At 47.1% G+C, this 11489-nt stretch overlaps 1 protein-coding gene and 1 long non-coding RNA gene across 7 annotated transcripts in view; both read right to left on the reverse strand.

Moving 5' to 3' along the window:
* The window catches only part of MITF (melanocyte inducing transcription factor), a 104048-nt gene extending 103137 nt beyond the window's left edge, over positions 1-911 (reverse strand). For 4 of the 6 annotated variants that reach the window (XM_027722949.2, XM_039388355.1, XM_027722946.2 and 1 more), the window contains exon 1: positions 626-911. In XM_027722949.2, coding sequence (XP_027578750.1) covers positions 626-729 — 104 coding nt within the window. In that variant the 5' untranslated portion in view covers positions 730-911. The remainder of the gene's footprint in view (positions 1-625) is intronic. The other 2 variants (XM_039388353.1, XM_039388354.1) reach the window with 2 other exon arrangements.
* A 6396-nt stretch (positions 912-7307) lies between these two features.
* Positions 7308-11076, reverse strand: LOC120324655. The gene is made up of 3 exons (XR_005566141.1): positions 11031-11076; positions 9607-9660; positions 7308-7733 (listed from the first exon to the last, which is right to left on the reverse strand). It is a non-coding gene; the product is annotated as an uncharacterized LOC120324655 (long non-coding RNA).
* Positions 11077-11489: the final 413 nt, after the last annotated feature.

Below are 11489 nucleotides of genomic sequence, written 5' to 3' on the forward strand. Positions count from 1 at the left end.
TGATGTTCAGGGCGCGGGAGAGCACTGACTTTCTTTTTCCAGCACTAGGACGGACAGCGGGTCCCTAACAGCCCACAAGGGAGAGAAACACACACAGAAACCGCCTCCTTTCCCTTTACAGACCATATCTACGCGACGCAGCCGCTCCGGATAAGCAAACAGGGTCTATCTCGGCGAAAAAAAAAAAAAAAACACTCTAGGAAGAAAGTGACCTACCTACCAAAACTTTCCAATCCCCAAGCAACTGCAAGTAACAAACCTACTCTCAAAGTCAGGGGAGAAAAAAAAAGGAGGGGGGGAAGAAAAAAAACGAAGAAAAAAGCCCACCAAGAACAACCTCAGATGCCACAAGCCCTCGCAACCCCCTCGCAGCTCCGCGCTGGCCCCGCCCGGGGGGTCTCGGCCGCGGCGCTCACCGGGGGCAGGTGCGGCCGGCGGGGGCTGCCCCGGGGACAGCCGGGCCCGCACGGCCAACAATGCCCTTTACATAACGCGGGCCCGGCCCGCCCTCCGCCAACAACGCCGCTATTATGGCAGGAGCGCTCCCGGCCGCCCCGCTGCGCAGCAGCGCCCGCGGGGATGCTCGGCGGGCACCCGCCGCCCCGCTCCGGCCCCGCCGCCCCACCTGCTCTTGAGGGGCTGGCTCTTCAGCTCGTAGTACGTCTTGGGCTCCTCGTGGAACTCCTCGCCCACCTCGAAGTCCGGCACGATCCCCGACTCCGCCTGCATCGTCGCCGCCGCCGCCGCTGCGAGAGGGAGAGACGGGAGGTTACGGCCGCGGCGCCGAGCGAGCCCCGCCGCGCCGCCCGCCCCGCTCGGCTCGGCCCCGCTCACACACAGCGCCGCCGCCCGCCCCGCCTGGGACTTGTAGTCCGCCCCGGGGCCGGCCCGGCCGCCTCCGCCCGCCGCGCACTACACCTCCCGCCGCGCCGCCCGGGAGGGCAGGGCCGCGCCGGGGCCGCCGCTGTCAGCCGGGAGCGCGGGGAGCGCGGCCCGCCCCGTCCATCCCATCCCATCCCATCCCGGCCGGGCGCCACCTGCCGCCCCCTCCCTGCCCGCCCCGCCCCCGCCGTGACGTCACGCGGCTCTGACGGCAGAGGTGCCGCGCGTGACGTCACGCTGCCCCGCACACCCCCGGCGGGACTTTAAAGACCATCTCGTTCCACCCCCTGCCATGGGTGCACCCTCCCACTAGACCAGATTACTCAGAACTCCATCCAGCCCGGCCTGAAACACTTCCAAGGATGGGGCATCCATAACTCCTCTGGGCAACCTCTTCCAGTGCCTTACCACCCTCACAGAAAAGAACTTCCTCCTAATATCCAATCTAAACCTACTCTCTTTTAGTTTGATGCTCAAGGCGTGGGAGAGCATTGACTTTCCAGCACTAGGATGGACAGCGGGTCCCTAACAGACCACAAGGGAGGGAAGCACACACAGAGATGGCCTCATTTCCCTTTACAGAGGGATCCCTGGTCTTGTCACTACATTGCTCTTGTAAAAACTCCCTCTCCCATCTTTCCTGTAGACTCCCTCCAGGTACTGGAAGGGACCAGCACAAAGGGCTCCTCATCTCCCCTTGGGAACATCTGGCACAGGGTCTCACAGGCAGCAGGTGTCCAGCTGCAAACAACATTCCCATACGGCTGCAGACTCAGGAATCAGCCTTGCCAGGGTTTCAGTCAGAGGGGAGTGGAATAACTCAGGCAGGGGAGGGTGTGACAGGTCTGAGTGCCAACAGCAGAGATCAACTGATGACAGTGTGGGACATTTATGGTAACTTTCTATGCCAGGTACAAAAGCAATGGGCTTTGAGTCCCAGGACTTTGCACTTTTCCAATTAAGTTCCCAGCACGAGAACCAACAGCTCTAAAAGGCCTCCTTTGAACTTTATCTGCCTTTATAAATAGTCTAAAGCTCATAAACATTGCGAAGAAAGGTGCAGTAAAATGGAACATTTGAAGCCAACTGGGCTTCAGTTATTAGCAGCAGAAATATTTTAATGCCACCTCATCTTCCAGATCGGCTCCTGGCATGGTTAGGATACTAAGAGCAGATAATCTCAGAACACAGGGGTGGGAAGAGCCTCTGCCACACACCATTGTACCCACACAGATGACAGTCCCAGAGAGAGCTGAGGAGGGAGGGCTGGGTGGGAGGGTGGCAAGGAGGTCTCATCACAGAGGAGTTTGGATGGTGTCAAGGATCAGAGATGCCCTGTGCCTGCTCAGCCCTGTGAGTGATGGGGTTGGTCCCTTCTGGGGTTCAAAGACCCTGGAGGGTCCCCACTCAGGACTTATTAAATGATCCTGTTTGGCCTTTGTTGTTTTCTTCAGTTTGGGGGTTTGGTGCTGCAGGAAGATGGATTTCAGGAATGGGGCTCTGTTTCCATGTTGAGGAGGTTGTGTATCAGCACTGACTCTCAGGAGGTTCCCCTTCACAATCCAGAGAGCAAGAAACCTTCCTCAGCTCTGTCCTGTCTCCTTACTTGCTTCTATTTTTCCACATGCGGGTGACAGGAACCCCCCGTTTCAGAAATGCCAGAGGAAATTTGATTCATGGCATTTCCCCAGAGCTTTGACCTCAATAAACAAAGGCACGGCACAACTCAAAGGCCCGGGACATTTGAGGATGCTGTTGGTAACTGATGCCTTAATAATTCTGATGCCATCTTATCACTCCCAGCTAAAATCACACCACTCCTGTTGTGCCAGCAGAGCACCATTAACTCCAACAGACCAGATAAGCCAGAAAAGAGGTTTTTCCATGCATGCTTTTCTCTGTCACAACTGCCGAAGCTGCTCAGGGACTGCTGCACCAGGGACTGCTCACAGTGGGCTGCCAGGACCCCTGCTCATTTCAGGCAATGTGAGATTTAATAAAATAAACACAAGAATTTCAGCTTGGTTTAGAAATTTAAGTCCCAGGTCATTATGCAGCTGCCAAACTCAAAGCAATTACTTAATGTCAAGAGTTATTGCTTTAATGAATCAGATACAATAAATTGGATAAGGCCCTGAAGAATGTTCTTTTGAGCCCACATTGGCAGATGGCTGGGATGGCTCGACAGAGGAGTAGGCTTGCTAACAGTCCTTTGGGCAAAAAAAAAAGCAACCAACAAACAAACAATTAAAAACAACTTAGAATAAACCCACTGCTAAGCTACATTTATAGCCTCAGCCCCTGTGGGTTAGGAGGTGTTGCTGAGGAACTGTGGTTTCACAAGTGAGGAATCACTCCATGATTTGATGAAGGGAGTAAACAGCAGGACTCATCTCTTTGCAATGACTTTGCTTCTATTTTTCCAGGTGTAAAAATGAGATATTCTCTTCTGCTGTTAGAAATGTGCGGCTTATGAGGTTTCAGCTCTGTTGTAATTATAGCACTGGTTCTAAAGAGCAAAGATCTCATATGCAAATACCTGTCCTTGGCAATGCTGCTTCACTTGAGATACCACAGCTTCAGCAGGGCCGGGGTGTGCAGCTCCTAGGGAGAGAGGAAGCTGGTTTGCTTTTCAGCAGACTGTGAATCTTTTCTCTCTCTTTCATCCTTCCTCTGTGCAATGCATTTATCTGGTGTTCGGATGGGGGCAGGTTCTCATTGCACCTGGGCTAACTGGGACCTTTGCTGAGAAACACAAAGTGCTCTTCTATTCATAATAGATGGCATTCATGTCTATAATATCTTCTTAAGAATTTATCTTTCAGGGTGAAAGAACAATACTTCCACTGTGCCTAAGCAGGATACTAATGCATAAGCATGCCCCAAAACAAACATGATGCTTAAAACTTAATACTATTATGCCAATATTGAAGTTAAATTGCCATAAAGAAAATTAAATCAACCCCAAAATACATATTAGGTGAAATTATAGATGAAGTGACTGTTGTGCTGCTGCAGGGTTTAGATTTCTGTAAAGTTACTCTATATAGCTGGAGTTCTGCATGGCTCTGTTGATTGTTTTGCAGTTATGGATGTCAAACTGCTTTAGGAAGGTGAGCAAGAATGATTATTCAATTTAGCAAAGTGAATAACAAAACACAAAAGGGTCATTTGTCAAGCATCAAATCAGTGGCAGAACATGAACTTCAATCTAGTGTTTGCATTATGGGCATAACCCTACTAAGAGTCTTACTAGGTAGTATTTCTGTAGTATTGTCACTCCACTAAGGGCCTACAAGTGAGTCCCAAACACTTTAGGAGGTAAAGTCAGGTTTCATCAGGGATAGTCTTGTATTCCCATACAGGGATCATTGGGAATGCACAACTTGGTTTTCTATTGCTTGAAACCAGCCTTACTTTCAAGAACAATTTAATGCAAATCACAGCCAGAATAAAACAACTGTGTCTATACTGACAACTACGGCACTGGGTTTGTGGCCAAGTTTTGGTAGCAGAGGGCTACAGGACAGGGGTGGCATCTGTGAGAAGCTGCCAGAAGCTTCCCCCACATCCAGTGGAGCCAATGCCAGCAGCTCCAACATGGACCTGCCACTGGTCAAGGCCAAGCCCATCAGTGATGGTGGCAGCACCTCTGGGACAATGAATTTAAGAAGGGGGGGAAAACAGCACAACAGCAATTACAGCCAGAGAGAGGAGAGAGAAGACAACCCACAAGCATTTCAGTGTATTTTCTCTTCCCTGGCCAGCTGAGGAGGGCAGTGATGGAGCTGTTTTGGTGGACACCTGGCATCCAACCAGTCACCCCACCACAACTGTGTGTCAGTTTGCCCCTTTGAAGGCAATATCCCATTGGCCCACATTTATGTTATTTACTGTTTTCCCATTTTTCAAATGGAATGAAATTTTCATGCTTTGTTAAGTCCTTCCCAGAGCTGCAAATTAACATCTTTAGCAATAAAGGCAGTCTTAGTGCTTATATGACACTTTTATCTTGTTCCTCACCCAAACTAACAGAACACCCTCAAAAGCCATCAGTGACTGCATCTGGGCTCCCCAGTGCCATGCAGACATCTTTGCTCTGGTCAGCATTGTTCAGTTATTTTTCAAGTGATGGGTCTGATTCTGCTTAAGCCATTAAAATGTGTTCAGCTTATTAGGCAAATTCTCCTTTTCAGATCGGACTCTCAGTGAGACTGAGAGAGCAGCACAAAGGTTCAGGAGACTGAAGGACTTTAGTTGTGCAGCTCTCGAGAAAGGTTTATCAGAAGACACAACTCTTCCTCCTTCTGAACCAACATTTCCTGTGATTTCAGCAATGATTTTCAAGATACCATGAGGCGCACAATTTAATGTGCAGCAAGCACATCGGGCAGAGCTGATACTTCTCCCTGCCTTGATTCCTCTTTGAAATTCCCTTATTTGTAGTATCCTCACTTATAATTCTCATAATTTGTATTTTTATTCTTCTGCCCTACAAGCACCATTTAAAATGATTCTCCCATCAGTAATGTTACTCAAACCACAGTCTGAGGATCTCTAGCTGACAGCAGAGAGCAACAACATAGATTGATGTCTCTATAAGCAGGCAAAAAAATTGACACACAACTCAGCAGAGTTCCCAGTTTGGAAGAAGTCCCCCGCACCAACTATTTGTGCATTCATGTGAAGAGGAAAGGAAGCAGTCAATGCTGCTATTCAAAAAAATAAACAGACATGTGATTTAATTTTGAAGAAAGTTCCCAGACTTTTGCATTCATACTCTGTATCGTACACTGTGAAATTCGTGAAGAGAATGCAATTTACCCCTGCAGACTAAAAGACAAGAAGTTATTGCTCTTTGTCTCCCTACAAGGCAGAAGACTTGTGTGAAAGCTTTCAGCATTGAATACAAAAGAAAGGGGGCATTTAAGTGGGAACTTCCAGTGCCCGTGGGAGATTACATAGTCTCATAGGAACATCCCTGTCCTGTTTTCTCCACCAACTGCATATATCACCAGTTAAAATCTTCCATCCCCAATGTCTCATTTCTTGTCCCAGTTTCTTTTTCTCCAGCCACCCTGTTTCTTTGCAGACCCCCAGTCTGTCACCCATCTCCTTCCCTCCCCAGCTGCCATCCCATCTCTTTGCCCAGCCAAGACACATTTCCCCTCTTTCAGATCTCCCACTTCCTCCCAGTGATACCTTCACACATTTACTCCAGATTTAAATCACAGTTTCTGCCTACCCTGAGGGCTGTTTGAGCTCTATCTTCAATAGGGTGCAGTTTTCATCCTTTCTGCTTTCAAATCAAGGGTTTTCCTTCTCCCCACTGAGGAAGATAAAACCAAACAAGCTGCTCAGCTCCCTACAGACAGCACCTCGGAAGTGTAAGGGAGGGGAAATCCTGCTCCCATTTAGGGTGGAAAATGCCCGAGAGGGATGAAACCCGTGGAAATTTAACTGTTGCATTGCTGTGCATATACCAGGTACAGATTTTCAAAGAATACTTTTTAGTCTGATTGTCACAAGAGCAGCACATGGCCTATCTCTGACATACATGAAAACCAGCAGCCACACGCAGCGAGATAATTTTTCCAAGCTTTGTCACTTCTCATGCAGGGCTTTACTAGACAGGCAGAAGCAACCAGATGTTTTGAGAAGGAATCCAAAAGCCATTTTATGAGGGAGAAAAGCAGGCCAACTACCCCACGTCTCAGCAGGACAGCCTTGCTCTCCAAGCCTGCCCCACGCAAGATACTGTTGCCAGGTTTAATAATTTCGCTGCAAAGTTTGCATTTGTTTCTTTTAGAAAAAGTTTGGAGTTCTCAGATTGAAAATGAGCCCCCTTGTTACATGAATACCCCAGGAGAAATAAGGATAATTCATATTTTAAAATATAGATTCTAAGAATGTGTCATCAGTTTGGAACAAAGTCTGAAACCCTGTCAGTCCCAGGGTGGTTTTATCAGCAGAATTGAAGGAGTTTAATTCTGCAGCTGGGGCTCCTGAATGAATTATGTTACTCTAATGAGTCATCCACTAATTCTGAGTCCTCCCTTTCTTCATCTCTGCCATATTTGGATAGGTAATGGAAGAATTCAAGGGGGAACTGGACAATCTCTCTTGTTCAATATCCTTGTTTTGATTTTCACATGTTCCTCTTTCCAGATGCTAACTCATGACACTGGTTACCAGCAGCAGCGGTGGTGCAAACAGAAGCTGGAAGAGCAATGTCATTCTGACTTGGCTTTAGGGGGAAGAAAAAAGCCTGGACTGGGGATTAAGTCATTCCCTCTGGTTCTTCATCAAAAGAATCGTCTTCATGATTTCCATGCTGGCGACTGAGCTTGGTAATAAAGGCAGATGTTCCTGGGTCCAGAGAGTGTGTGTGGGTCACAACTGGCTCTGCAGGGACAAATGGACAATCTTCCCTGGTCTGGGGAGGTATTCAGAGAAGGGATTTTCAGGATAGAGAGGAGAGCCTGAAGGACTCTTGCCTTCAATCCATGGCCTGGAGAGCAGGATCTGACAGGCTCTAAACTGGGCTTCCAGCCAGTAACACCCAGTCACCCTCAGAAGTGGTGACTGTGCATTTCCAAGTGGAGAGGTAGGAAGCTGGCCTTTTCTTTAAGAGAAAGCTGACGTTCTCCCGAGCTAGAACAGCTCTCAGAACTGCTGCCTTGGGAATGGCAAATCCAAGGCCAAGAACGTGGTCAGAAGAGCTGGCAGCAGTCTATGTGTCATCGGCTCCTCCTGAGGACCAGAGGGTTATTCTTCCAGTGGGAAATCATTTGGGTCTCGCTTCTCAAAGAAGGCGCACAGACTCATCCTGCTGAGTTCTTTCAGGATCTCTGGGGAGGAAAGGCAGCAGCAGAAGCAGCTAGAGCTGGACTCCAGCAGGTATTACCGACTGGCACTCAGACATGGCCATGGACAGGCTGGGAACAACTACTTGAAACTCAGTATAAGTCTGTGGAATGAAGTTTGTGAGTGCAAACCTCATTTGGCCAGCATGGCATTGAAAATCCAGTTAATTAAACTGGTGCAAAGGCCAGAGCAGACGTAGATAAACCAGGTTAAACTCTCACTTATGCTGATTTAACGTTAATTGTGTACAGCATCAGTGCTAGTTAAACTGATTAGGGAGTTAACAGGTTTAAATACATTTGCCGTAAGTACTGGTGCTGGTTTAACTGGACCGCTTTAAAATGAAAAGCAAACTGTACACCTCTGCCAATTTTTCCCTGTTGTATTTAAACCAGTACCACCTGTAGAGACATGTAAGGAACTGCTTTTAACCAGGAGCAAAGTGCACCAAGAACAGAGGACTTGGCCCAGCATCCCTGGTCTCTGGTGCCCTATTCTCAGCTTTCCTGAGAAACTGTCATCTTAACATCAACAACACTTAGGTCTAAATCTGTTTCCCAAAAATCCTGTCGACAAAAGGTGAGACCAAAATCACAGCCCGTTTTCCAAAATACACATAATGTCATCAATTTAGGGGGAAAGTGTTTGTTTCATCTCCCACTCTCCAATAATAATTTTGAATGGAAAAAGCATGGATTTTTCAGTGAAAACTTTCTAAATCTTTCTGTTTTGATACAGTCCCATGACTGCTTCCTGTGCTTCGTCTGTCTTTTGAGAGACACTTCATTACAAGCACTATCTGAAGAGAACAAAGCTTTTTTTTAACATTAGAAATATGGACATTAGTATTCATAATGAGTTCAAACACCAAGACCTTCATATTTCTGCTTTATATCAGGCCTTTACACACACATCATGAAATACAAACCCTCCCCAAATGTCTTAAATTACTCACTCACTTGAAACCAGAATATCAAATATTATTCTAATAAATACTGAAATATTCTCCACCTGAAGCCAGGAGAATATTTCCCCTTTGTCTACAGTATTTCTACAGCAATTCATTACTATGTCACCACCTAAGTTTGTCTTCAAACGAAAATTAAGCAGTGAGAGAATCAGAAATCCAAAGGAAAAAAAAAAGTCTTTAGTACATAATACCTGCTGAGACTTGTAGGGTTTTTAAAGCAGAGTGTTTAAGGATAAGGGCCAATTTTCTGAATTTTTGTCTTACCTTTCACATTTTGGATGTGCAAAAAGGATGCCTTCAGCTAGCAAGACAGTGTGGCAAGTATTTTAAATCTGTATTATACAGAGGTAATTGGTAGCATCAAGGGCCAACACTATGTATAGTTGAGATCGAAACTGCCCATACAAAAAAAAAAAAGTTCCTAAAACTTTTCTTGAGTGATCATTAAATGCTTTACTCATAATGTGTGCCACTTCAGATACCTACAGGGATTTAACACTTTCCCCCCCCCCCTTGCCTCTCAGCAGGCTGCCATTTGATGTGAACACGCAATGTAAGGCTGTCATTACCTCCATCTACCTGGAAAGGATAATTTGCCAGATAATTTTTTTTCTTTAAAGAGGCTTTTTTAAAAAGAGGGAAGTTAAAGGCCTGATACCACAGTCCAACATGCTCGACATGAATCCATTGGACCCATCACCTGCTGTGAGGGAAGGCCATTCATCAGCCATGAAGAAAGGATGTCCCTTCCCTTAATGTAAATCCATGGAGGAGTTTAAATGTTTACTTCAAATACACACGCATAAGAAGCAGAAAATGAGGCAGCTTGCCCATAATATGCCTCTGTGGTTTTGCCCATCTATTTGCATCCTTTCATCAGCTCTTACCCCACACTTCCTTAGTTCTCTGTTCATCCAGCACTCATTCCCATCAGCGCCAGTCTGTGAAGAGGCAGAGAAAACACATCACCTGTCACTTTGATATTCTCTGCTCACCCAACTAACACCAGGGCACCCAGTGTGGGAGCAGTGGTGAAATGCCCAATGACCCCAGATGCTCTTTGGCAAGGGCCCCTTTGACTGTGAAACCATAAAGCCAAGGCCTGGCATTAGCTTTGAAACCTGGGGGGAGCATCAGTGTCCCCAAAACACATAGGCATGGCCCATGGGCCAGGCATGCACAACGCATGGCCTCAGCAGTATAGCTTGAGCCACTACTGCTTGTTTGGGAGAGTTCCTTTTGTCAGTCCTTTGAGAAGCACCAATGCTACTTTCTGTATTAGGAGACTTGATAAAGAATAGCACAGCCTGGACCAAACTGTACACAGCTAAGTGACTCGAACACATGAGCACTCACGTGGCTTAGCCTTCCACACCCTGCCCAGTGATGTAGTGCATGAGAACAGGGTATTCAAACTGCTTCAGATGGCTTTAATTACTTGGCACAGCAGCTTCCATGGATATGGCTTAAAGTGAGCTGCCTCCTCTCCAAGGAGCTCGTCAGTGAGAATGCCAGACCTGGAGCTCATGCTGTCTGCTTTCCCAGCAGTTAATGCCATTACTGTGGCAAAATGAAATAAAAAGCACACTCTGAACAGATGTGGGAGAATGGAAGAAATACTCTCTAGTGATTTCCATGAAAAGCCATTGCCCAGCAGGTCTTAATGTGAAGTTATTTGCAACACAAAGGCCTTGCTCAGCAGGAAGTCAAGTCTAATTGGAAGGGTTTAGTCTAGAGTAACCAAAGTTACCTGATTTCATAACCTTCCCGTGCTCATCTGTGCTGTCCTGGCTACAGACCTCTGTTTGCCCATGGACCTCCAAGCAGTACAGAACAGCCACTGCTGCTTTGGTCCAAAACCATAAACCAGTATCAAAGAATCCAGTACTTGCCTCACACCCATGTCTTCATCTAGCTAATTAGCCCTGATCATTGCTAGAACCTCCAGAAGTCTTTTAAATTTCAATAAAGGCAAAGAGAAAGCTACATGTAGCTCACAGAGGTTCCCATATACACCAGCAGGAGTTCCTGTATCAGTTACACCTGATCCTTATCAGGGGAGAGCTATTTCTGAAGTAGATTATACTGTCTGGAGCTGATAAAGCCTACCTCACTTAATTTTCCCTGGCAGTGGCTGGATTTACTGGAACCAAGGAGGTATTGGTGGCTACAAGCACTGTAGGATCAGAGCTCAAGATGTGTGGAAAGCCTGAAGAAGGTGCTATCCAAGCCAAGAAACCTAAGTCCTGCTTCTTATAAAGAGCTAAATCCTGCCCCATTCATGTCAGATGATCACAAGACATCCCAATACCTGTCTATCCTTTCATGGAAAATCATCTTCCTCCCCACAAAGAAGGGTTTTTAACCAGCTGCCGCATTTCTCATCCACTGTAAGTGCAAAAGGCACTATGTCAAGCCACTGTGATGTCATCCTTGGTGTACCCTGCTGACATATCATCAAATATGTGATTGAGACTGATTCTCATAAGCCCCTCCAGAGCAATACACACAGGGTCAGTTAGCACCTCTGGGACAAGGGTTTCCTTGGGAAAGGACATTTCCATTTGAGGCATGAAAGTCCCTCAGGTCTCTGCTACCAGGGCTGTTCCAGTGCACCCCTTCAGTTTTCACCATTGTCTGCAAACCAACCTGCAAAGCTCCTGCACCCCTTGCCCACCCCCTCCTGCTGCAAGGCACCGGGTTTGACTCCTGCCAAACTGCTAAGCAAGAAGCACACAGTCACTGTCACTGCCTGGTGTGGGCATCAAAG

The sequence above is a fragment of the Pipra filicauda genome, unplaced genomic scaffold (assembly GCF_003945595.2).
Source record: "Pipra filicauda isolate LSUMZ 115617 unplaced genomic scaffold, ASM394559v2 scaffold63_size3267554_pilon, whole genome shotgun sequence".
Taxonomy (NCBI): Eukaryota; Metazoa; Chordata; class Aves; order Passeriformes; family Pipridae; genus Pipra; species Pipra filicauda.